At 40.6% G+C, this 25,965-nt stretch overlaps 1 protein-coding gene and 1 long non-coding RNA gene across 6 annotated transcripts in view; one reads left to right on the forward strand and one right to left on the reverse strand.

The window, feature by feature from the left end:
- MRPS33 (mitochondrial ribosomal protein S33) lies at positions 1–8,716 on the reverse strand. 5 transcript variants are annotated; one of them, XM_019959195.2, is made up of 5 exons: positions 8,619–8,674; positions 7,305–7,357; positions 4,624–4,743; positions 4,091–4,332; positions 1–359 (listed from the first exon to the last, which is right to left on the reverse strand). In XM_019959195.2, the coding sequence occupies exons 4-5, from the start codon at positions 4,303–4,305 to the stop codon at positions 254–256; spliced, it is 321 nt and encodes a 106-aa protein (XP_019814754.1). In that variant the 5' UTR covers positions 4,306–4,332; positions 4,624–4,743; positions 7,305–7,357; positions 8,619–8,674; the 3' UTR covers positions 1–253. The 5 variants fall into 5 exon arrangements, with proteins under 5 accessions (XP_019814754.1, XP_019814755.1, XP_019814752.1 ...); XM_019959196.2 differs by lacking the exon at positions 8,619–8,674 and adding an exon at positions 8,476–8,588; XM_019959193.2 differs by lacking the exon at positions 4,624–4,743 and having other exon boundaries at positions 8,619–8,716.
- LOC139182775 (uncharacterized) overlaps positions 8,612–25,965 on the forward strand; it is a 25,127-nt gene continuing 7,773 nt past the window's right edge. The window contains exon 1 of the long non-coding RNA XR_011566340.1: positions 8,612–8,843. This is a non-coding gene — a long non-coding RNA (uncharacterized lncRNA). The remainder of the gene's footprint in view (positions 8,844–25,965) is intronic.

Consider the following 25,965-nt stretch of genomic DNA (forward strand, 5'->3'; position numbering starts at 1 on the left):
TAGTCATGCATTCCATTTCTTTGGGGAATAAGGTAAACCTCAGATTACAGAACCAAGGCAGATAATTTTGCAGAATTACAGTGAAACCAGTCACAGTTCAACTGGGTTAGATTTCAACATGGAGATGATGGTGTTCCTCCAAACAGCCTTCAACCTGCGAAGCTGACACTCCTCCAGGATGTGGATGGACCGTAAATACACTTCCTCCTGCTTTCAGCCGCTGAGAGAGAAGTCCTCCCCTGGCGGACTAGCACTATTTCTTTTTCGCTGCTCTTTTCCCTTCTCCTTTCCTTGGCTTCACCTTTCCACGAAGCTTCTTTAGACGCAGCTGCTCATCCTTGAAGTCCTGATGTTCGTCTCTGAAAGGAGAAAAGAAAAAAATAATTAGCCAGTATTTTTACCAGACTGGAGAAGTACACCTGTCTAGAATGTTCCCTCAGGTGGTTCTGGTTATCAAACTCTGACTTCTACAGCTTAGTGAACAGAAAGGATAGGGAGCCCCTGAGGTACAGAGGGGCTGTGTTCCCAGAGTTCATTTCTAAGTCAGTTTGCCCTTACAGAAGCGAGGTCACGAACAGCAGTTACTTGCCAAGCCCATCCGTGTAAACTGATATAACTAGGATTCAACACTAATAATTTCCCCAGGTTTCCCTTAACACCAAGACTACACAGTGATGGGGGCAGAAAGTGGGTATAAGCTTCAGTAGCTACATGAGACCCTGGGAGGCCCAGGGATCAGCACCTAAGGGGACACGTGTGCAGGAAGCCGCCTGGATGACAGTGGATGAGTCACACAGAAGGCTGCTGGGGAGTCTCCAGCAGAAGGAAGCTGCGTCAGCAGAGAGGAACTCCACAGACAAGCCCTTGAGGAATCAAGGCGGCCAGGGCTGTTTGTACATATTAATAGGGTGTAAGCTGAAGACTGCCTGTACTGTATAAAAATGTCTGCATTTTACAATTAAACATGGTCATTCCTCAGTATCCTTGGGGGACTGGCTCTAAGACGCCCCCCACCAATAGATACTAAAATCCACTGGTGCTCAAGTCCCTTATATAGCATAGCATATAATCTACACATATCCTCCTGTGTACTTTAAATCATCTACTTATAATACTTAATAAAATAAATGTAAATGTTATATATAAAGAGTTGCCAGTGCTTGGCAAATTCAAGGTTTGTTTCTTGGGACTTTCTGGAATTTTTTTTAATATTTTCAATCTGTGGTTGGTTGAATCTACAGATAGCTAACCTGTGGATAAGGAAGGCCTAAAACAGTATCATGTTTCGATATGTAAGCTCTGGAACCCATGTGACCCTGGGTTCAAGCTACAGCTCCACCACCTAGTAGCTGTGTGACCTTGGGTGAGGATCCTTCCCTCTCTGCACCCTGGTCTCCTCACCTGTTTGAGTGTGGATAGTGGTAAACTAATTACATGTAAGAGAGTGGTTTCCCGGGCCCAATTTTTAACTCCTGATGCTCTTTTTTTTAGGGTTTCCCTGATAGCTCAGCTGGTAAAGAATCCAATGCAGGAGGCCCTGGTTCGATCCTTGGGTCAGGAAGATCCCCTGGAGAAGGGCATGGCAACCCACTCCAGTATTCTTGCCTGGAGAATCCCCATGGACAGAGGAGCCTGGTGGGCTACAGTCCACAGGTCACAGAGTCCGACATGACTGAGGACTAAGCACACACAGCACAGCTGCTTTTAAATTTTTTTATTCTTTAATTTTTGGCTGTGCCGTGTGACTTGTGGGATCTTAGTTCCCCAGTCAGATATTGAACCCGGGCCCTTGGCAGTGAAAGCTCAGAGTCTTAACTGCTGGACCACCAAGGAGTTCCTCCAGGTTGTTTTAAAAAATAGATAGGTTTTTAGGGTTGGATACAGACCTCTCTGGGATTAGCTATGCGCTGTGCTTTGCTCAGTCGCTCAGCTGTGTTCAACACTTTGCGACCTGATGGACGCTAGCCCGCCAGGCTCCTCTGTCCATGGGATTCTCCAGGCAAGAATGCTAGAGTGGGCTGCCATGCCCTCCTCAGGATTAGCTATGATTGCCCCCAAGTAAGTCACTCTCAAAAAAGCAGCCAGAGTAACTCTTCTGAGACATAAGTCAGATCATGTCACTCCTCTCTGTTCACAGCCTGGCAAATCACTCTCTGCTTTCTCAGCCCGCTTCACAACCTGCCTCCTGTTCCATGGTTTTCCCGTCAGCCTGTGAGGCTCCTGGAACAGACGAGGCGTATTCCTCAAGGTCTTTGCTCTGCTTTGGCCTCTGCCTGGAAAGCTCTTCCTTGGGTACCCCCGGCTCACGCTCCACCCTTAAGTCTCTGCGGAAACCTCTCTTCTCAGCGAGGCTACCCTGACTGTTCCGTTTAATACTGAGGTCTGTCCTTGACCTGCCCACTGAGGGCCCATCAGCACTCGTGATCCTGCTCAGCTGGCTCTACTATGTTTTCCCCCTGCATCACATTCAACTTTGTAACATACCACATAATTTACTTATTTAGTATGTTTTTCCCTCTCTTCTTCCCTCCTGTCAATCATTTCTGACAACCCCCTCAGGCAGAAATAAAATTCCATAGGCAGGGGTCTTTGTGGATGAATCGCCCAAGCACCTGCTTGATGGAATGAGTCACTGTTTTTGAGACCCTGATTCCCTCCCCGTTTTGTAGGTCTTTGAAAGATTTTTTTTTTTATTGAAGTCTGTCTGCTTTCATCCTGCCTGACTCCCCAGGAGGCCTTGTGTTAGAGGCACCGTTTACTGTACCTAGTGACTACATACGTGAAAATAATTGTGCTTCTCCATGGATAACTAAAGCTAAGTGTTTTTCCTCTGTCCCCAAAGACAGTTGAGGCTTTATTTTTCAAACAAATGGGGAGCAGCAGCAAAAAAGTAAATTAAAATAACTGAAGGTAATTTTGATATGGGTTATGATTTTCTACTCAGGACATGTGTCTTTCAATATTTTATTTTATTTTAAGAATAAAATTAATTTTTATTTTTTGAGCCAAGACTTTAGTGAGATAATCCCAAAAGCAATTCCAGAAATTCAAAATACATCATGGATTATCATCTCTAGTGATATATTAACGAAGAAAATCTATTTTGTTCATAGAACGTTTCCCTTGTGCCCATCTTAAATGCCTGCATATGGAAGGTACTTAAAAAAGAAAAAAAATCTGTTGGGTAAATGAATGTACCAATCTCTAGTTATTTGGAATGAACTGTTAATCTTATTATATTAGAGCGAACAATCCCAAATTAATTTTTGTAACATCGCCCTAAGACAATTAAAACATGTTAAATTAAAAAAAAAAAGTAGGCATTTGACTTGATACAATTATGTACTATTTAAATTCTTGTATAATGAGCATGTATTCGTTTGGTAATTAAGACATTTTTTAAAAGAAAAACGATCACAGGGGTATTTGATCTTTTTTCTTTTTAGAGCAGCGTATTATCTTAAGCGCCCACTTCCTACACATGCACGAACATACAAATGCATGGTGGAAAGAGCCCGCTACTCTTACTATTACATATCATTATCCTATTATAATATCGATTACCTATTACCCGTAAAGGTAAACTTCAGCTTTAGTATACCAAAAAGGGTACCAATTAAAAATGCCCAAAGAGGGTGAAAGGAAATAAGAAATCCAACAAAACTGCCATCAGGAAGGAAAGGAGGCTCCCCCTCACCAGTTAGGAAGCAGGTCGGCTGCGCCCTTTTCATCTGATCAGCAGGATCTGCTCAGTGTGTGGACCCGTTTCCCCTGCATCCACTGAGCGCTCTTAGATTAACGACTAACTCAAGGTCTCTCTATAGCTCGGTATCTAGTCACTGTTAGTCACATCTTAGACATAATTAAGGTATGTCTTCTAGTAAGTGCACGTTCCCTTTTTTTTCTTAGTATACTCATTATGGACAATTTTGAAAGCTTTCCCCTCCCACAACTGTACCTTTTGAACTACCTGGGCACTATTATAAGAACCAAAAAACTATGAAAGTAGAAAGACTAATTTTTTCCCTTTCTGATCTATTAAACAAACCTCCTATAGGTTACTCTTTGTGGGTTTTTTTTTTGTCATTACCTGTAGAGGCCAACAGAACGTAGTATCCCCATGAGTGCAAAGTAAGTGTTGTGATTTGGATACCAGTCGTAAGTCTCCTTCCTCTTGGCCAAAGGCTGCTCACTGAACAGCTTCACCACTTTCATGGATTTGGAATCAGTAGGCCTGGCAACCTCACTGAATAGCCGGGCACTCAGACGACTCATGCGCAAGGCATATTCTGAAAGTGAAGACATTTCTTGAGCAGCAAGGAACAAGAGGCCCTATAGAAAAATGAGAACACAAATGGTTCATGTTAAGAAATTCCCAGATTATCTAAGGAATGCTTTACAAAGTGAAAACACAGAGAGCCACCCATGACTTAGTTCCTATTGGCAGGACACGCCTTGGGGTTGAGAAATGTCCACAGTTAGAGGGGATGCACAGTTCCTTTGCATGCTTTCCCCTTGCATCTTTTACGTTGGGTGTTCGCATGATTACTCCTGTGCTGTAATGCCCTTTTGACAATGAACAGTTTTGTGATTTAATAGGTTATTTACTGATAGTCAGCTTACCTATTTGTAGGCTAGATGAGGACAGGGAAACAAGTCATCCAGCCACAGCATCTGTTATTATACCTTCAGAAAACACCGACTTCAGCACTCTGCAGAATAAACATGCTGACTGCTTGCCATCTAAAGGTTTAATCATGGTGGAGAAATAATTATGCTGTTGTCTTTATTATCAGCCCTTTGAACACTGTTCTCCTCAAGGGCTCCAGATGGCTCTGAGAATGGCTAATGAGTTATGAGGTCATTTAGCCTCTAGGTTGCTGGATTGGATTCTGCCTAGAGACGGAGAGCCAGTTGGGAAAAACAGAGATAGTAGTCTTATAGGAATTAACTCGACGGCTCAAAAGATTCATTTTATTCCTGAATAAAAGGCATTTATGAGTTGTGATGTGACGTGTCTTATCTTCCATCTTATATATTCTGTTTTAATGAAAGCTTGCTAAATTCGTATTAGCTGAAAACAGTAACTTTTTCTTTGGAGGCATAAAATGGTGAAATAGTGTAAGAATGATATCTGCAATATGCAGAAATTACAGGTAATATATATCGAAGATTATATAAGTGATACATTAAAAATCAAGACTGTTCACAAGTACTATACCAGTATTTTATAACTATAAATGGAATATTACCTTTAAAAATTGTGCATCACTATAGAGTATATCTGTAACATATAATATTGTACATCAGCTATAATTCAATTACAAAAGCAGTAGAGAGTTTCTTATATTAGAAAAAAGAATGATGCTAGCAGACTAACTCTCATTCCATTTTAGTTCAAATTTAAGTGTAACTGTCAGCAGAGTATACTAATTTACATAAACTTTTGTAGTGACATGAGAGTTTTGTTGACTAAGACAGTATCCTGGGGGACAGTTCATCTAGGATGAAAAGGAGTTGACCTCTGAATAGAAAAAAAGGCATCAACTTATCTTGAAAAACCAATGGAAGAAATGTATTAAAAAAAAAACTCTCCTAAACAGGAATGCTGCCAAGTAAATGTCAAAATTGCTCTAGCAATTTAAATACCCAGTATTTAAAGAACTTTTCATGTCCATTCCAAGATCCACTGAAAGAGCCTGAAGGATGACCTGAAACCAATTTCAGGTCAATCTCTAACCAGTTACCTTCTGAAAACCAACCAAGCAATCTTGGGCCAACAGTGCCACCTGAAGGCCAGCAATGGGAGAACGGTCAGGTCCACGGTCTCCCAGCCCCTCTCCCCTCCATCTGTGCAAGCCTTACTCCTTTCAGCACTCTGTTGCAGGATTCCCTTCTTTCCCAACTCTTGCTCCACTGTGGATGGGGGTGGGTTGGTGTTGTTAGGGCTAGGTTTATAATTTCATCAATGAGAAAAAGTCACTAACAGTTTAACATATAAAGAGAATATAATAACGTATCAGGTTTTGCACATTACCAGAAGTTGCCTTCAGAAGCTACAAAAAGTTTCTTTGCATGCATTATCTTTTCTCCTCCCTCCACCCTTCAGTTCAGTTCAGTCACTTAGTCATGTCTGACTCTCTGCGACCCCATGAACTGCAGCACGCCAGGCCTCCCTGTCCATCACCAACTCCCGGAGTTCAACCAAAATTGGGTGAACGATTACCTATTGTCTCTAAATATGAGTCTCCCTTTCGGAAAACAAAGCTTGCAGGACTGTGTGAGAAATAAGACAGTGGCACTGAATAAATGGCAAACTTAAAAAAGCAAAAACTTAAACGTGCTTGGTATTCATACATTCTATATACAGACACATTTGTTTGTTCCTTGTCCTCATTTAACCACACACAAAAGGAGATGCATACTCCATGCGGCTGAACCTGTGCCTCCCTGGAATGGTATCCTCACTTACAAACACTGACACCCAGGGAAACACAGGGGAGGGGACCACAGCTTGGCAGTAAGGAGGAAGGGACTCACCAGGACTGTGGTCACTGAAAGCAACACAGGATGCTAAGTCATCTCCATGCCAGCCTTGGAAGGCAGCAAAGTGCTGGGACATGGCTCATGGATAATAAGGTCTCATTAGAATCCAATGGAGGGCTTCCCTAGTAGTCCAATGGTTAAGAATCTGCATGCCAGTGCAGGGGACATGGGCTTGATCCCTGGTCTGGGAAGATTCCATGTGCCACGGGGCAACTAAGCCCATGTGCTGCAATTGGTGATCCCGCTCACTAGAGCCTGCGCTCTGCATCAGGAGAAGCCACCACAATGAGAAGCCTGAGCGCTGCTACTAGAGAAAAGTCCACATGCAGTGATGAAGAACCAGTGCAGCAACACATAAGTAAATAAATAGAAAGATTTGTTAAAAAAACAATAAGAAGAATCCTATGGAAATGGTCATATCACAAACTCAAGTCCTAGAACTTTTCTGATGGAGAAAGAGAATGAGCCTCTTCAAACCTGAAACAATTTACTAGAAACAAAGAAGCACTTGCTAAATAGAAACAAACAAAATGGCTGTAACAATTACCAGTTACTGCTCTGTAGCCTCTTACAGAGCACAGACCAATATGCTCCTGATGAAGGATGGCATAGGTGCTAGGTAATCCTTTCTTTCACATAGATTAGAACAGCTCAAGAGTTATGCTGTCCCTAAATACTGGTCCTGAGACTGGCAAACTGCCACTCATCACTAGCTTTGATTTTTTTTTTTTTTTTTTTTAAGATTGGGAAAGCCTTACCTAGGACTTTTCAGGATCCTCGTATGTCCCTTTATGGAAACTTTCAACTTTATCTTAAAAACAAACAAACAAAAAAGAACATGATTACTGCGTGAAAGACATTAAGGTAAAAGGCAAGTAAATTAGATTTTTATCCACATGAGGCCACTTAAAATATCAAATTTTCTTTAAATGTGAACTAAATAAAAGAGTATCATGAAGAAAAATTACCTGGACTGAAAATGCTAAGTAAAAACGAATTACTGAAATGTGCTGGAGCAAGACAGGAGAAAATGTCCATATTATTGCTTTAGCATATAAAGGTAAGTTTCTGTATCTTTCTGATAGGTCTGATGCAGTAAAAAGGTCAGATTTGTACAGTAACTGACTTTGGATTATGTTTGCCTTTTTTCTTTGAAAAGTGTGGATGATGTTCAAGAGTTCTTAATCTGGGTATACCTCAGTGTGGCCAATCTCGAGGAGCTGTATTTAGAAGCATGAAAGGTGTGTGTGTGTAAATTCTGCTGCGGAGGCAGGCTTCTCAAAAACCACTGGTTAGTGGACAGCACCAGCTTTAGAGTACACAAAGATGGCTGGAATTTTGCCTTTCTCCTTTAATGTTCATATCGTGTTTGTAGTAGTATGTATTCTTTGCTTTCCTTTTCTCATCTACTACAGGACAGTTATACTAACTCACTGTCTTGCCAGGGTGACAGGCAAAAGTCATGGCACAATGCCTGCCCTAACAGTCATCAGTCAAGGAAGTCGCACACTGTGCACGCGTGTTTCACACACACACAAAGCCAATCTAGACACAACGCTTTATTATTTTTAAAGCTTGGCGCTAATTATTTTACTGGGTCTCAGAGACATGAACGGCTCTGAATGTAGGCCAAGCTTTACTCATTTCAACAAGAACACCCCCAACCCCCTCCAACTGCCTGGATCACACCTCTCTCCTGTGACGGAAGCAACAGTGTCAAGCTGGGCTTTCCGCTAATACATTTAAGCTGATACAACTTATCTGCATTACCCCCGACTTCCACACACCTAAGGCCGACTGATGAGCATAGAAACCAAGACTTGAATGCTGCCTGATCAGAGTAATTGGGCCGGAGAGGAAACTACGCCAGGGCCCTTCGTTTGGTAAATTCAAGTTAAGCAGGAGAAGGCCAAGTTGTTTGGGTGATACCTGTGAAATCTCCGAGCTGGTTAATGAAACTGACTCCTCCTATTCTTGGCGACTCTACAAGATTGGAGACCCCCGTTCGGTCTCTAAAGCCATCGCCCACAACTCACTACAGAGCCCGCCCTAAAAGTCACGTACGGCCTTACCTACTTGTGACCTCTCCTGTGAGCCATTTTCCCGGAAGGCCAGCCCCCAGCCCGCCCCCAAGTGCCCGCCAGAGACTCCAGTGGAGAGCAGTAGAGAAACGTAAGCGTGGTGGCTAGAGAGGAGTCTTAGGGAAAGACCCGGAACTCTTAATGTCGTACCTGACGCCTGCGCAATGAGAACAGCGCCTTCTGGTGCGCGGAGGACTGACGGTGATGCAGCTTCAGGTGCGAGAGGCCTGGTTTTCATGGACTGTCCTGCAGGGTTCGCTAATTGTATTTTGTTGGAAATGGCTCTAGCGCGGACCGCTCAACCTCTGAAGTAGTGTTTATACGTGTTCCTTGTCGGGGAGAATGAAATGCGTTTGTTTTTTCTTTTCCTCCTTCCGCTTTGTTTCTGTGTGTTTTCTTTCTCTTTTCATCCAGCTTAGGCCTTGACGTGCTCCAAGCGCATTGCTTGACTTTAGGGGCTGAGGAATCTTCTGACTCACCAGGAGTGCCATTCCCCTCCCACTTTGCTGGGTTAGGGGCGCTGTTTGGAGCACTCTCTCTCTCTTTCCCCCCACTGCCCTGGAAGCTTCTTCAGAGAGTAGACAGAGTATCTGTCTGACTCTTCAGTGGTTATCTAGACCCTCTTGGCAGTATTTCACTCCGTAAGAGATGTGCTCTCTAGCAAGCCACACAGGCATTGAATTGAAGCATTTGTTGAATGTTTGATAGTTCAACTGAAAACACTACTTATTTTCTGAGTATTATTCAAGGCCTGTCATAAATATTCTAAAAATGTACCCTGGGAAAATGCAAATCAGCAGCGTGCAATATATACCTAGACACCCTCTTCCCTTCTACAGAACTTTGTATTCTTAACTTAGGTTTTGACGTCTTATCAATATGTGCTTTAGAGTTTGTTTATATCAAGTTAAGTTTTGACATGTTATCAACCTATGATACCAAGTAGCCTTGTTAACTTGGGTCTGGCTTAAGAAGTTGTCACCGGGTGTAATGGGTGTAGCGTGTATGCTGCTGCTGCTAAGTCACTGCAGTCGTGTCCGACTCTGTGTGACCCCATAGACAGCAGCCCACCAGGCTCCCCCGTCTCTGAGATTCTCCAGGCAAGAACACCGGAGTGGGCCGCCATTTCCTTCTCCGGTGCATGAAAGTGAAAAGTGAAAGTGAAGTCGCTCAAGTCGTGCCCGACCCTCAGCGACCCCATGGACTGCAGCCTACCAGGCTCCTCCATCCATGGGATTTTCCAGGCAAGAGTACTGGAGTGAGGTGCCATTGCCTTCTCCGATAGCATGTATAACTCAGTCCAAAAAATATACTGGGTGGGAATTTCACCTTGTCTTGGCTTGTTGGCTTCCCCTGAATATTGGCTGTTAGAAAGTTTAAAACCAAATTTGCAATGGACTCATGGCAAGAGCCATTATGTGAGTATTTCCATAAACAAATACAAATCTTGTTGGCTGTTTTGTGTGTCTTCGATTTCCCCCCTTTTTTGGCCTATTTATTAGTTGTGTTATCAGAATGTTTTGTGAATCTGTCAGCTATCATAATTTTTTCTTAAAATATAATAAGGCTTACAGGTGGCTGTGTACTCTGGGGTACTTTACACTATGACTCCTATTAAGTCAATTTCATAGGGATCATACTCTTTTCTAGAGCCTAGTGTAACAAAATACCACAAGCTTGGTGGCTTCAAACACCAGAACTTTATTCTCTCACAGTTCTGGAGACCAGAAATCCAAAATCAGCATCCTTGAGCCAAAACCAAGATGTTGGCAAGGCTGTGCTCCTTCCTGAGGCTCTGGAATAGAATCATTTCTTTGGCTCTTCCAGCTTCTGGTGGTTGCTGGCATTCATTGACTTATGGCCACATCATTCCAGTCTTCAAGGCCAGAATCTTCAAATAGCTCTCTGCTTCCTCTTTACATCACCTTCTTCTTGATGTGTATCAGATCTCCTGCGGCCTTCCTCTTGGAGGGATATGTGTAATTGCATTTAGGGCCCACTTGATAACCCAGGATTATCACCCCATCTCAAGATTCTTAATTTATTCACATCTGCAAGGGCCCCTTTCCCATATATAGTGGGATTCACACCTTCCAGGGATTAGGACTGGCACCTCGGGGGGACATTTTCCTGTCTACCACAGAGTTAGAAACAGCAAGTCTATGATACTGACCTGTAGAAACTGTTACTGATCAATGGGGAAATTTAAATATTATGGTGGGCAAACTAATGGAACACAATAAAATTTAACCTCCTGTGGACATTAACTTCCAGACCTTTGCTCACCAACTTGTACCTCCAAGCTAAAGCTTCCTTAAAGACACTTGTTATAGGTAGAAATTGCCTTATATATTTCTCTTTTCTAACACCCAGTGTTTTAAAATTATGGATTATGAATCATTAGTTGGTTGTGAAATCAATTTAGTGGGTCATGAGCAGCATTAAAAGATGTTGGAATAGGAAATATCAGAGTGGGTTGCATGTAGTAAGGGTAATCATTGTTTCATGAAACAATATGTATATGTGTATTGGATCATGATATAAATATACTGCTTACTCTAGGCTTGTAGTAGGCATCTGCTGTAGGCAAATTCACTATTCATCACACTCTATGGCAAGTTGCAGCCGGAATTAAAGTTCACATCAATTGAAGTTCTTATTGTGTGGAATAGTCCACGGGGTAGGTGGATCCCTACTCCCTCAAGTATAAGTTAATTTACAGAGCCTTATTTCTATAAGTGTTCTTCCCAGTGTTGGGTAGGTTCTTTTATCTTATTTCTACATTTATAATAGTTCTTTTCTCAATTAACAAAAGAAAGATGCATTCCTCACCGAGGGTGTAAAACCCTCCAGTATGACAAGCAAAGATATTCAAGATGTTTTGGGAGAAGCTTCTTTTTCCCCCTGATCATTACCTGTATTTATTAAAAACTTTTAGTTTTGTATTGAGGTATAACTTATTAACAATGTTTTGTGGAAGTTTCAGCTGAACAGTGAAGGAACTCAGCCATCCATATACATGTATCCATTCTCCCCCAAACTCCCCTTCCCATCCATGCTGGCATATAACATTGAGTCCATGTGCTATACAATAGGTCCTTGCTGGTTATCCATTTTGAACATTACAGTGTGTACATGACCTTCCCAAACTCCCTAACTATCCCTTTCCCCCCGGCAACCATGAGTTCATTTTCTAAGTCTATGAGTCTCTTTCTATTTTGTAAGTTAAGTTCCTTTGTATAATTTCTTTTTAGGTTCCACATATAAGGGATATCATACGATATTTCTTCTTCTTTGTCTGACTTACTTCACTCAGTGAAGACACTGACAGTGAAGACAAGAATGACACTCTCTAGGTCCATCCTTGTTGCTGCATATGACATTATTTCATTCTTTTTAATGGGCGAGTAATATTCCATTGTGTATATGTGCAACATCTTTTTCTGTTCCCCTGTTGATGGGCTTTTAGGTTGCTTCCATGTCTTGGCTATGCAGACAGTGCTTCAGTGAGCATTGGGGGTACATGTATTCTTTTAGATTATGTTTTTCTCTGGATATATTGCCAGGAGTGGGATTGCAGGGTCATATGGCAGTTCTATTTTTAATTTTTTTAAGGGACTTCCATACTGTTCTCCAGGGAGAAGGCAATGGCACCCCACTCCAGTACTCTTGCCTGGAAAATCCCATGGACGGAGGAGCCTGGTAGGCTGCAGTCCATGGGGTCTCGAAGAGTCAGACACGACTGAGCGACTTCACGTTCCCTTTTCACTTTCATGCATTGGAGAAGGAAATGGCAACCCACTCCAGTGTTCTTGCCTGGAGAATCCCAGGGGCGGTGGAGCCTGGTGGGCTGCCGTCTATGGGGTTGCACAGAGTCAGAAACGACTGAAGCGACTTAGCAGCAGCAGCATACTGTTCTCCATAGTGGCTATACCATTCCTACCAACAGTGTAGAAGGGTTCCCTTTGGGAGAATCTTTCTTTAATGATCAGTCAAGACAACATAAATCTTTCTTAGGCTTCCGTCTTTTCCCATCTTACATATATTCCAGATAAGGGTGAAGTAAATGCTTAGATATGGTAATTGGATATTCATTGTGACTTTCTGAAATCAGATAGACTGTGTAAGTGTGAATGCTGGGAGTGATAGTAATTTTCCTTTAATCATCACATCTCTTTTGTCTTCTGTGGTTAAGAAGTGTATTGTTATTGAAGGAGAATCTGGCGAGAGCAGAGCAAAACTGGCATTGAAGAAAATATTGAACCCTAATTTTTTTTCACGCATGTAAACATAAGCAAAAAATTTTTTTCAGCTAGTCTCAATGCTTATCTGTAGGATGTATTGTTATCTGGAAAGGAAAGTGACTTTGAACAACTGAAGGAGTGAAGGTTAGTGACACTGATTCTTTACCCAAGGATTGAACCCAGGTCTCCTGCATTGCAGGTGGACTTTTTACCAGCTGAGCCACAAGGGAAACCCAAGAATACTGGAGTGGGTAGCCTATCCCTTCTCCAGCTGATCTTCCAGACCCAGGTCTCCTGCATTGCAGACAGATTTTTTTTACCAACTGAGCTATCAGGGAAGCCCTCTTTTAAATATAAAATGAATTATTTTAAAAGACCTTCATATTTTTTCCCCATTACATGGAATAATCTGCAAAAACATCATGCATAATTTTATTTGCTTATTTTTTTGATGACCATTTTTGGTACCACCTAAAATCATTTTGTGTACACCCATCAGTGCCTTAATTTTATTTTAGATTTGGCATGTGGTGTTCAATGAAATTTAAAACATATCGTGAAAATCACAGATCACCAAATACTTCCTGTTCCCTCTCTTTCCAGGCATAAGACTGTAGTTCATTTCATGCCAGTTCTTGGAGTTGGGGAAGGCCATGTGACTGCCTATGGCCAATGGGTTATAAACAGAAGTGAAGTGTTGCCTTTACCCATATGAAACTCTCTGGAGCTCTCCTTTCCCTCTGGTACAGAGGATCATTGCTTTGTCAGCCTTGAGAGTTGTGATTATGAGGAACAGATCCTGTTCTGCCAGCCACAAGGTGCACCTGGCTTAGGTTAGAAAGAAGCCTTTGTTGTTTGAGGTCATACAACTTTGTTTTTTGTTACGGCAGCATAACATAGCCCATCCTGTCTGATACACTTATTTTATCAAATTCTGTCATGAAGTACATAAATACATCCCTGTTTAATAATTTCTGCCTCTTATTAACAATAAAATTGTGTGCTAGCTGCTAGACTGATTTGTTTTTGACAGCATGTACTTCTATTCTTCATTAAATATAAGGGAAAATTTTTATTATTATTAAAAAAAACTGCTTAGAGTATTACAGAAATTTTATGTGGTTTTTACTTAGTTATTCCTGAAAGTTGAAAACCAAATTTCAGTATACACATGGACATACTTATTAAAGGGATACTGTGATTAAAAAAAAAATTCTAATTCATAAATAGTATTTATTTTGTTTTACTACTGTGAATTAGCATATTAAAAAGCAGAGACATTACTTTGTCAACAAAGGTCTGTCTGGTCAAAGCTGTGGTTTTTCTGGTAGTCATGTATGGATGTGAGAGTTGGACTATGAAGAAAGCTGAGCGCTGAAGAATTGATGCTTTTGGACTGTGGTATTGGAAAAGGCTCTTGAGATTCCCTTGGATAGCAAGGAGATCCAACCAGTCCGTCCTAAAGGAGATCAGTCCTGGGTGTTCATTGGAAGGACTGATGCTGAAGCTGAAACTCCAATACTTTGGCCATCTGATGTGAAGAGCTGACTCACTTGAAAAGACCCTGATTCTGGGAAAGATTGAGGGCAGGAGGAGAAGGGAACGACAGAGGATGAGATGATTGGATGGCATCACTGACTCAGTGGACATGAGTTTGGGTAAACTCCAGGAGTTGGTGATGGACAGGGAGGCTTGGCGTGCTGCGGTTCATGGGGTTGCAAAGAGCTGGACACGACTGAGCGACTGAACTGAACTGAACTGTGAATTAAGTGATGACAAAATGCACATACATTTTTATTCCTAGTTTTATAACATTATAAAATGTATAAACTAACTCTGTTAGTTCTTATTAATATATCATTTTAGTCTTGATTGGTTTTAATAATTGAACTTATGAGATATACTTTATAATCTATTTCCCAGTTTTTAGAAAATTTGCATCAAATACGCATACTAACACATTTATTGGAATTGAAAATTGTCACACTTTTTCTCAAAGTGAATTTCATTTAGATGATTGGTTTGAAAATGAAGATTGACTTTTTTAATTAGATTATGTGGTCAATAGCACATTTTCTCCAAATTGAATAAATTATATCTGCAGCCCCTCCAGGGTTCAGCAAAAATATATAGAGTACATGATGTAATGAAAGTGTTTTATAAAAAATATTTTGCATTAAATTAATAATGTTTCCATTTTGCTAATCCTTTAAAGGTTATTTCAGGTAAGGCAAGATACTTCTAAATGAGAACAAAAGAAATATGGATTTGGTAAATCTTAGTATTGCTTTTTTGATTTATTTCCCAGACATTGTGAAAGTGAATAGCAACGATGCCTGGATAATAAGTTCTTTTTCTTTTAACTCAGATTTTAGATTCTGTTTTGGAGGGTAACGGCCTCTCCACTGTTTACTAGATATGTTATTTTGAGTTGCAGAAATTTTATGTTTTTCCTTATATTAGCATCTGTAGTAGGAATCTTAGCAGCAGACAGTAGTGGCTCCAGGTCAATATATTCTTCTAAAAATCAGATTGAAAACAATTATTTGTTTTCAGAAAAATTTGAGAAACTAGTGAAGTTGTCAGTTGATCAGTTCAGTTCAGTTCAGTCGCTCAGTCATGTCTGACTCTTTGCGACCCCATTAATTGCAGCACGCCAGGCCTCCCTGTCCATCACCAACTCCCAGAGTTCATCAAAACTCATGTCCATCGAGTCGGTGATGCCATCCAGCCATCTCATCCTCATTGTCCCCTTCTCCTCCTGCCCCCAATCCCTCCCAGCATCAGAGTCTTTTCCAATGAGTCAACTCTTCTCATGAGGTGGCCAAAGTATTGGAGTTTCAGCTTTAGCATAAGTCCTTCCAAAGAACACCCAGGACTGATCTCCTTTAGAATGGACTGGTTGAATCTCCTAGCAGTCCAAGGGACTCTCAAGAGTCTTCTCCAATACCACAGTTCAAAAGCATCAATTCTTTGGTGCTCAGCTTTCTTCACAGTCGAACTCTAGCATCCATACATGACCACTGGAAAAACCATGGCCTTGACTAGATGGACCTTTGTTGGCAAAGTAATGTCTCTGCTTTGAATATGCTATCTAGGTTGGTCATAACTTTCCTTCCAAGGAGTAAGTGTCTTTTAATTTCATGGCTGCAATCACCATCTGCAGTGATTTTGGAGCCCCCCCCACCCAAAAAAAGTCTGACACTGTTTCCACTGTTTCCCCATCTATTTCCCAAGAAGTGATGGGACCAGATGCCATGATCTTCGTTTTCTGAATATTGAGCTTTAAGCCAACTTTTTCACTCTCCACTTTCACTTTCATCAAGAGGCTTTTGAGTTCCTCTTCACTTTCTGCCGTAAGGGTGGTGTCATCTGCATATCTGAGGTTATTGATATTTCTCCCAGCAATCTTGATTCCAGCTTGTGTTTCTTCCAGCCCAGCGTTTCTCATGATGTACTCTGCATAGAAGTTAAATAAGCAGGGTGACAATATACAGCCTTGACGTACTCCTTTTCCTATCTGGAACCCGTCTGTTGTTCCTTGTCCAGTTCTAACTGTTGCTTCCTGACCTGCATATAGGTTTCTCAAGAGGCAGGTCAGGTGGTCTGGTATTCCCATCTCTTTCAGAATTTTCCACAGTTTATTGTGATCCACACAGTCAAAGGCTTTGGCATAGTCAATAAAGCAGAAATAGATGTTTTTCTGGAACTCTCTTGCTTTTTCAATGATCCAGCAGATGTTGGCAATTTGATCTCTGGTTCCTCTGCCTTTTCTAAAACCAGCTTGAACATCTGGAAGTTCACGATTCATGTATTGCTGAAGCCTGGCTTGGAGAATTTTGAGCATTACTTTACTAGTGTGTGAGATGAGTGCAATTGTGCTGTAGTTTGAGCATTCTTTGGCATTGCTTTCCTTTGGGATTGGAATGAAAACTGACCTTTTCCAGTCCTGTGGCCACTGCAGAGTTTTCCAAATTTGCTGGCATATTTAGTGCAGCACTAAATGACAACATCATTTTTGAAGATTTGAAATAGCTCAACTGGAATTCCATCACCTCCACTAGCTTTGTTCATAGTGATGCTTTTAAGGCCCACTTGACTTCACATTCCAGGATGTCTGGCTCTAGGTGAGTGATCACACCATTGTGATTATCTGGGTCGTGAAAATCTTTTTTGTACAGTTCTTCTGTGTATTCTTGCCACCTCTTCTTAACATCTTCTGCTTTTGTTAGGTCCATACCATTTCTGTCCTTTATCAAGCCCATCTTTTCATAAAATGTTCCCTTGGTATCTCTAATTTTCTTGAAGAGATCTCTAGTCTTTCCCATTATGTTGTTTTCCTCTATTTCTTTGGATTGATCACTAAGGAAGGCTTTCTTACCTCTTCTTGCTATTCTTTGGAACTCTGCATTCAGATGCTTATATCTTTCCTTTTCTCCTTTGCTTTTCACTTCTCTTCTTTTCACAGCCATTTGTAAGGCCTCCCCAGACAGCCATTTTACTTTTTTGCATTTCTTTTCCATGGGGATGGTCTTGATCCCTGTCTCCTGTACAATGTCACGAACCTCTGTCCATAGTTCATCAGGCACTCTATCTATCAGATCTAGTCCCTTAAATCTATTTCTCACTTCCACTATATAATCATAAGGGATTTGATTTAGGTCATACCTGAATGGTCTAGTGGTTTTCCCTACTTTCTTCAATTTAAGTCTGAATTTGACAATAAGGAGTTCATGATCTGAGCCACAGTCAGCTTCTGGTCTTGTTTTTGCTGACTGTATAGAGCTTCTCCATCTTTGGCTGCAAAGAATATAATTAATCTGATTTTAGTGTTGGCTATCTGGTGATGTCCATGTGTAGAGTCTTCTCTTGTGTTGTTAGAAGAGGGTGTTTGCTATGACCCAGTGCATTCTCTTGGCAAAACTCTATTAGCCTTTGCCGTGCTTCATTCCGTATTCCAAGGCCAAATTTGCCTGTTACCCCAGGTGTTTCTTGACTTCCTACTTTTGCATTCCAGTCCCCTATAATGCAAAGGACATCTTTTTTGGATGTTAGTTCTAAAAGGTCTTGTAGGTCTCCTTAGAACTGTTCAACTTCTGCTTCTTCAGTGTTACTGGTTGGGGCATAGACTTGGATTACTGTGATATTGAATGGTTTGCCTTGGAAACAAACAGAGATCATTCTCTTGTTTTTGAGATTGCATCCAAGTACTGCATTTCAAACTCTTTTGTTAGCCATGATGGCGATTCCATTTCTTCTAAGGGATTCCTGCCTACAGTAGTAGACATAATGGTCATCTGAGTTAAATTCACCCATTCCAGTCCATTTTAGTTCGCTGATTCCTAGAATGTCGACGTTCACTCTTGCCATCTCCTGTTTGACCACTTCTTGATTCATGGACCTAACATTCCAGGTTCCTATGCAATATTGCTCTTTACAGCATCGGACCTTGCTTCTATCATCAGTCACATCCACAACTGTCAGTTGATAGATCATCACAAATAATTTTTATGATGGATTTCTATGTAATCTTTTGCCTCTAACTTGGGATGAATTTAAGGACTTGGGTCATATTGCTATGACCTAGCTTTTTCGATTCCCATCTACTTGTTCCTGTGAAAGTTTCTCAGTACTTATGTCAATACAAGTAAAAGTAGAATTGATGCTGTCTCATTCAATAATAAGTAATAGTTGTACATGAATATATTAAATCAATGGAGAAAACTTCTGTCAAGAGACGTGTTAAATTTTTTTTGTTTATAAGCATTCACCTCGGACAGCAAGGAGATCAAACCGATTAATCCTAAAGGAAATCAACCCTGAATATTCATTGGAAGGACTGATGCTGAAGCTGAAGCTTCAATACTTTGGCCCCTGATGCGAAGAGCCAGCTCATTGGAAAAGACCCTGATGCTGGGAAAGATTGAGGGCAGGAGGAGAAGGGGATGACAGAGGATGAGATGATTGGATGGCATCACTAACTTGATGGACATGGGTTTGAGCAAACTCGGGGGGAGGGTGAAGGACAGGGAAGCCTGGTGTCCTGTAGTCCATGGGGTTGCAAAGAGTCGGACATGACTGAGTGACTGAACAACAACATAAGCACTCTCCAAAATTCATGATATGTTTAATTTGTTTTGATCGCTTGTATTTCAAAACATTGTAACCCTAAATCAACCCAAAGGGAAAACTATTTTTAACAGAGAATTTGAGTCACAGAAGTTTAAAAAAATTAAAATTTAATTTACAAATATTTTATTGCAAAGAAATAGAATAGATGATCAAGAAATGTCTTTTAAGTATAAAAATATATTAGGATAAGGTGACATTTCATGAGGTAAGTAGAATGTAACTTCAAGGAGAAAAAGAAATGGTATAAACTTTTCTACTATCAAAGAGGTCATATTTGTGTATTTTATAAACAAAATGATGATGGATATGAAATTACTATTCCATTGGACATTGAAAAGATGATGTAATGCTTTTATTTTAAAATTTTCATGTTGGCAATACACTTTGCCATTCTTTAAATTTATGATGAAAAATTTTAGATGTCAACTTAAAATGTGCAAGAGAGCACATGCTTTCTCTTAGGTGGGTTATAAGCAAAAGTTCGAAGATCATTTGTATTTTATTTTTTTATGCTAACAGTTTCTAAGGCTCTTTCCAAAAGTGCTAACTGGAGAATTAAGGTGGTAGTCTAGGATTCATTACAGTTTCTTTTTATCAATTACAGTTTCTTTTATTAATTACAGTTTCCTTTATTAATTACAATTTCTTTCTGATATCTCTTTTTGTGAGAACTCATTGCAGAAAAAGAGTTATACCTGTCACTTATCTGGGTAATTGTCTCATTTTTATAAGTACGTGGGTATTTATGTAGGATATTTATATATATTTTGGATATAAATATAAATATTTATATATATTCCCGGATATGGAGATACAGGAAAAAGCAGCTCTCTTCTGGTGGCACTAACTGCTGCTGCTGCTGCTAAGCCTCTCAGTCGTGTCCGACTCTGTGCGACCCCATGGACTGCAGCCCACCGGGCTCCCCCGTCCCTGGGGTTCTCCAGGCAGGAGTACTGGAGCGGGGCACCATCGCCTTCTCCCATGGACTGCAGCCCACCGGGCTCCCCTGTCCCTGGGGTTCTCCAGGCAGGAGTACTGGAGCGGGGCGCCATCGCCTTCTCCCATGGACTGCAGCCCACCGGGCTCCCCTGTCCCTAGGATCCTCCAGGCAGGAGTACTGGAGCGGGGCGCCATCGCCTTCTCCCATGGACTGCAGCCCACCGGGCTCCCCTGTCCCTAGGATCCTCCAGGCAGGAGTACTGGAGCGGGGCGCCATCACCTTCTCCCTGTGGCGCTAACTGCTACTAGTGACTTCACCCTTCTTTGGTGTTTCTATCACCCAGTCCTTGTACGGCTGTTGTATATCATTTCAGACAAAGAAGGTGACGACTAAGGGAAAAATAAAGCTTAGAAATATAGGAAAATATTATCTCTTTATCAGAATAATTTAAGTGCACTTTCCCCTACATCAGTACATTTAAGAACATAAACAGTTTGCAAAAGGATTTAGTAGCATGTTGGTATCATGTGAAAACCCATTACCAAAGGATCTCTGCATCCAGGGCCCTCTATTTTCTGGGCTTCCAGCCCTTTATCTCAAGCCTAAAAGCATATTTATCCATCTGTCCTACACTCTTTAAGTTGTAGTTGTCTGAAGTATTACATGTACATTTGTTGAAATTTGGAGAATACTAGTAATTTTTGTTCTCAGTAGTTATACATATTTTAAATAAATTAAAGAAGACAAAGAGTCTATTATATTTACCTAGATATTTACCATCTTTGTTGTTCTTCCTTCTTTCCTGATGGTCCAAGTGCCCCTCTGGTATAATTTCCTTTCAGCCCGAAAAACTTCTTTTGTCACTTTTTAAAGAGTGGATCTGCTTGTGCCAAATTCTTTTATGTTTGGTTCGTGTGAGAATGTCTTTATTTCACTGTCATTCCTTAAAGGTATCTTCACTGGATATAGAATTCTGGGTTGAGAGTTGTTTTCTTTCAGCTCTCAAAAATATTGTTCTAGTGTCTTCTGGTCTTCATGGCTGCTGAGGAGAAATCAGCAGTTGGTCAAATACTTGTTCCCATGTATGTAATGTGTCAGTTTTTAAGATTTAAGAAAAAAAAACTTTGATTTTCGGAAGTTTATATTTTTGGGACAAGAATAAAAATCATTCCAGATTCATAAATCAAACTTCTGAATACCAAATTTTTTTTTCTTAAAACTTAAAAATTGACATCTGTACATTTATGACTTCATTATATTAGGGAACTTTTGGCCATTATTTTTTCAAAAATTCTTTTTGTATTAATTTACTTCTCCTGTCCTTCTAGGACTCCAGTGACTCAAATGTTAGATTATTTGATAATGCTCTGTTTATTTCCCCCACTTTTAGGTTGAATAACTGCTGTTATCTATTTTCAGTCTAATCTTTAGTTTCACTGGCCCTTTCCATTCTCATTGCCTCTGTTCTTTTATCAAGCTGTGCATCATTTTTATTTCATACAAAATGTTTATTTTCAGTCCTAAAATTTCTATTTGAGTCTTTGCTGTTGAATCTATTACTTTGCAAAAAAATTCTGTTTCTATTCATTTAAGGAAGGTTTATCTTCATGAAGCATGGATATGATGACTAAAGTCTTTGATAGTTTCAATATCTAGGTTGTCTTGGGGTTGGCATATCCTAATTTTCTTTTCCTTACAAATTGATCATAATTCCCTGGTTCTTTGTATGCTGAATAACTTTGGATTATATCTTGTATTTTGAGTATTAGGTGGTGAGTCTCTCAGCCCTGTTAAAATTCTCTGGAGAATGTTGATTTTTGTTTGTTTTGGTATACAATCAGCTTGGTTATATTTGGATTGTAAGTTGTGTGTTGCCTTCTATGTCAGTTCAGTTTTCAAAGCCCTTACAATGCTGCTTTGGGTCAGTTCTAAGCATGTGCAGATTAGGGAGTAAGCCTAGTCATGGGTGAGTCTATGCATGTAGAGAATTAGGGATCCCTTTGTCTATCTTTCTGCTCTCTAAGATTTCCCTCACACTCTCTGAGTCCCAGGGGCCCCTTTTCTTCATCCTCTGGCTGTAAAGACAGGTTTCTGTTAGGAGTTTAGTCACCTGCATTGCGTGATGGGGCCACCCATGGGGCCGAATAGGGAGAAAAAACAAAGACAGAAAAAAATGGTAGGGGTTCCTCTGCAGTCCCTTTCCCCACGTCCTCTGTTTAGAATAATAAGTTATGGAGGTTTCGGATGCTTACTCCACTGCCACTGTCCTACAGCCCCAGGACTGGGCCTAATCTTGTGGTAAAGCTGGCTCTCAGGTTCTCCTTTTCCTGGTCCTCGAGACAGTAAGGCAGTGTTTCTCTTGGAGTTTATTTGCTACCAGACCCAAGTTCCTCCCTTGGGTCACCCGTGGGTGAAATCTGGGAGATACAAGAGGAAAAACAAAAGGAAACTCATCACCACTTACCCAGAGATGATTTGTTTAAATTCCAGAGTGAAAGTCTCTCCCGTCCTCTGGAGAAGAGATTGCCATCAGTCCCTTTGTGAACTCCGAGTCTCGTAGTTTTGCGGTCTTCACCTTTGGTTTCAGCGCTGCTGCGTCTTCAGCGTCATGTCAGGCCCTCGTTGTTGTTCTGTGGGGAACTGGGTATCACAACTGGTGCTAAGATGCTCTCTGAGTAGTAAATGGTCTGTTTGTATAATCCAGAGACCTGGTATTTCTTTGTACAAAAATCAACTCTAAATGTGTTGTAGATCTAAATATAAGAACCAAAACTATGAACTTTCTTTGAGAAAACATACAAGAAGCCTACTGTGACGTTAGACTAGGCGAAGTCTTCCTGGATCGAACATGAAAAATGCGAGCCATAAAATAAAAAGTTGATAAATTATGCTTCATCAGAAATGTAAAACTTCTGATTTTTGAAATATACTTTTAAGAATATGAAGAGATAAGCCACAACTGGAAGAAACTATTTGCAAAAATTATACCTGATAAAAGACTTGTGTCTAGTCAGAAAATAGGAAGAACTCCTACAACTAAAATGTAAGAAGATAAACAACCCAATTAAAAAAATGAGCAAAAGATGTGAACAGACTCTTCACCAAAGAAGATATACAGATGACAAATGAGCACGTGAAAAGATGTTTAACATCAGGGGAATGTGAATTAAAGGCAACATATTGACTAGAAAGGCTCAAATTAAAAACAGAGAATAAGAATGTTGATATGGATGTGGAGCTAGCGGAATCGGAAAATGGTATAGCTACTTTGGAATATAATATGGCAGCTTATTATAGTGTTAAATATATCCTTACCAGAATTCCCCCAGATTTCCACCGAAGAGAAATTAAAAAATATGTTTACACAAAGACTTATACTCAAATGTTTATAAACAGTCTTATTTATGATCGTCCAAACAGAGAAATGTGAAGGAATGTGTGTGTGTAAATGAAGAAGATATTCTTGAAACCAATCTGACTGAAAAAGTGTTCTTCTCTAGCTATTTCTTTTTTTTTTCTTTAGCTATTTCTAATGTTATTAATTGAATTGCTTCTCTTTCTGGATCCCTAGCCAGTTTCTCTTAATAAAACAGTGTATAATCAGCCCATCGTTGATTCTTCCCACTATTCGCTGGTTCAGTACTTTTCCCTAATTTTTTCTTAGAACTTTACTAATGGGGTAATTAACTCATCCCTTCACAGGGAATCTTGATTTCTGTCTGCTCCCAGGAATTCTAGAAACCATCATCATCATCGTCATTGTCATTATATCAGCAGCAGCAGCATGTAAGTACCATCATCACATCATCATCACCACCTCCACCACCATCATCATCTTTAAAGTGGTTTTTCAATCATCATTGAAGTGGGTTTTCGATCCCGTCCGTCTAAAACAGGGCAGATGCCACATAGCTTTAGCAGACTTGCTTTACTCTTCCGAAATAATCTCACTCCCAAGCCTGTTACTATGTTTCTCACAGAGTGAGGTAGCAGAGTGGTTAAGAGTATAGGCTGTGAAGCTGGACTTCCTGGATTCAGCTTGTGGCTGAACCATATACTAGCTGTGCAGCCTCAGGCAAGGTACTTAACCTCTCTGTGCCTAAACTTTGGGAAATTTTTAACCTCTCTGTGCCTTAATTTCTTCCTCTGTCAAATCAGACTGATGCTGGTGCCTGTTTCATAGGATTGTTCTGAGTATTAAATGTAATATTATAAAGCACTTAGAGCAGTGCCTGATACATAATTAGCTCATTGTAAACGATAGCTCAGTTGGTAAAGAATCTGCCTGCAATGCGGGAGATTGTGGGTTCAATCCCTGGGTTGGGAAGATCCCCTGGAGAAGGGAAAAAAGGGTACCCACTCCAGTATTCTGGCTTAGAAAATTCCTTGGGTTCTCAAAGATTTGAACACGACTGAGCTTTACTTTCACTTTCAAATGCTAATAGTAAATGAATTATAATAATAATTATATTGGTGTTCCTGTTTCCTGGAATGTCCTGTCCTCTGCCTTCTATTTAACCAAGCCATCTATCCTGAAGGCTCAGGTTACTTCCATGTCTGACTTGAATTCATCCTGACTGCTTTTTCTTTTTTAAACATTTTTATTGGAGTATAGTTGATTTTAAATGCTGGGTTAGTTTCAGGTATTCAGCAAAGTGAATCAATTATATATGTATCCACTCTTTTTTAGATTCTTTCCCATATAGGTGATTACAGAGTTTGAGAAGGGTTGCCTGTACGATACAGGAGGTCCTTGTTAGTGATCTATTTCATACGTGGTTGTGTGTATATGCATCCTGACTGTTTTGGTTCTTACTGATATCCCTCCCCTCTACAGCCATATGGTACTTATAACCTGACCCACATCATTTAACCAATTGTGTATTGAAGTCTTTCGGCCTCCCCTTCTCTAGCTGCAGTTTAACTTCTCTGAGAGCAGGAAGTGTGTCCTGCTGGAGCTGTCTTTGAGTTCCAGTCTCACATCTTTAAGGATGGGGAGGGGGGTGATTTTTGCCCGAGTGTCCCACTGCTGCCTCAAAGACTATGTGCTGGACATTCCTGCTTGCACCTCCGTATGTACTCTCCACTCTTCTCTACCCTGCTCTGTGCCTTAGGAGCTGACCTCCTAAGACTGTATTTCTTTGGACCCAGGTATTAGGAGGCACCAGCAAGCGATTAGAGGGTGGTAGGGTATTTATTCCCTTGAGTCCCTCCAGCTTGGGTGGCTCTTTTCCCCAGAGCCCTTGGGCAGCCCTCCCCTGCAGCTGCAGTTCACGCTGAGCTTGTTAACTGCTTCCCTCCTCTGGGCTCTGCAGGCCTATGGGCAGTGACAGCTTGCTGTTCTGGTGATTGGGGTGGTTTACCACCCCTTGTTAGTTTCCTTAACAGTCCATGCCGAATTATGCTAAGTTGCTTCAGCCCGCCAGGCTTCTCTTTCCGTGGGAATTTCTGGGCAAGAATACTGGAGTGGGTTGCCATGCCCTCCTCCAGGGGATCTTCCTGACCCAGGGATCTGGGTTCCTGACCCGCGGTTCTTACATTTCCTGCATTGGCAGGCAGGTTCTTTACATCTAGCACCACCTGGGAATCCCCCTTAACAGCGCACATATCTTTAATTTCTTTTTTTCCTATCCTTGTATTATTATTTTTTTATAGTCTTTCTTCAGAGTCTAGGGATGCTAATAAAATGTTAAATAGAAGTGATGTTAATGGGAATCTCATTTTGTACCTGATTTCAAAGAGGAAGTTTGCAGTTTTTTTTCCCATTAAATATAATACCTGCTGCAGTTTACTGTAGACATTATGTATCAGATGATGGCTTTTTGCTTTTATTTCTGCTTTGCTAAGAGTCTTTTCTAAATTATGAATCTATGTTGAAATCTATCAAATACTTTTCTATATTTATTGATGTGATCATATATTTTTTTAAAAATTCTTTTTCCTATAATGCAGTAAATTATAGTGATTGATTTAATTTTTTTTCCTGGAATAAACCGAACTTGACTGTGATATATTTACTGTT

This window comes from Bos indicus, chromosome 4 (genome assembly GCF_029378745.1).
Source record: "Bos indicus isolate NIAB-ARS_2022 breed Sahiwal x Tharparkar chromosome 4, NIAB-ARS_B.indTharparkar_mat_pri_1.0, whole genome shotgun sequence".
NCBI classification, from domain to species: Eukaryota; Metazoa; Chordata; class Mammalia; order Artiodactyla; family Bovidae; genus Bos; species Bos indicus.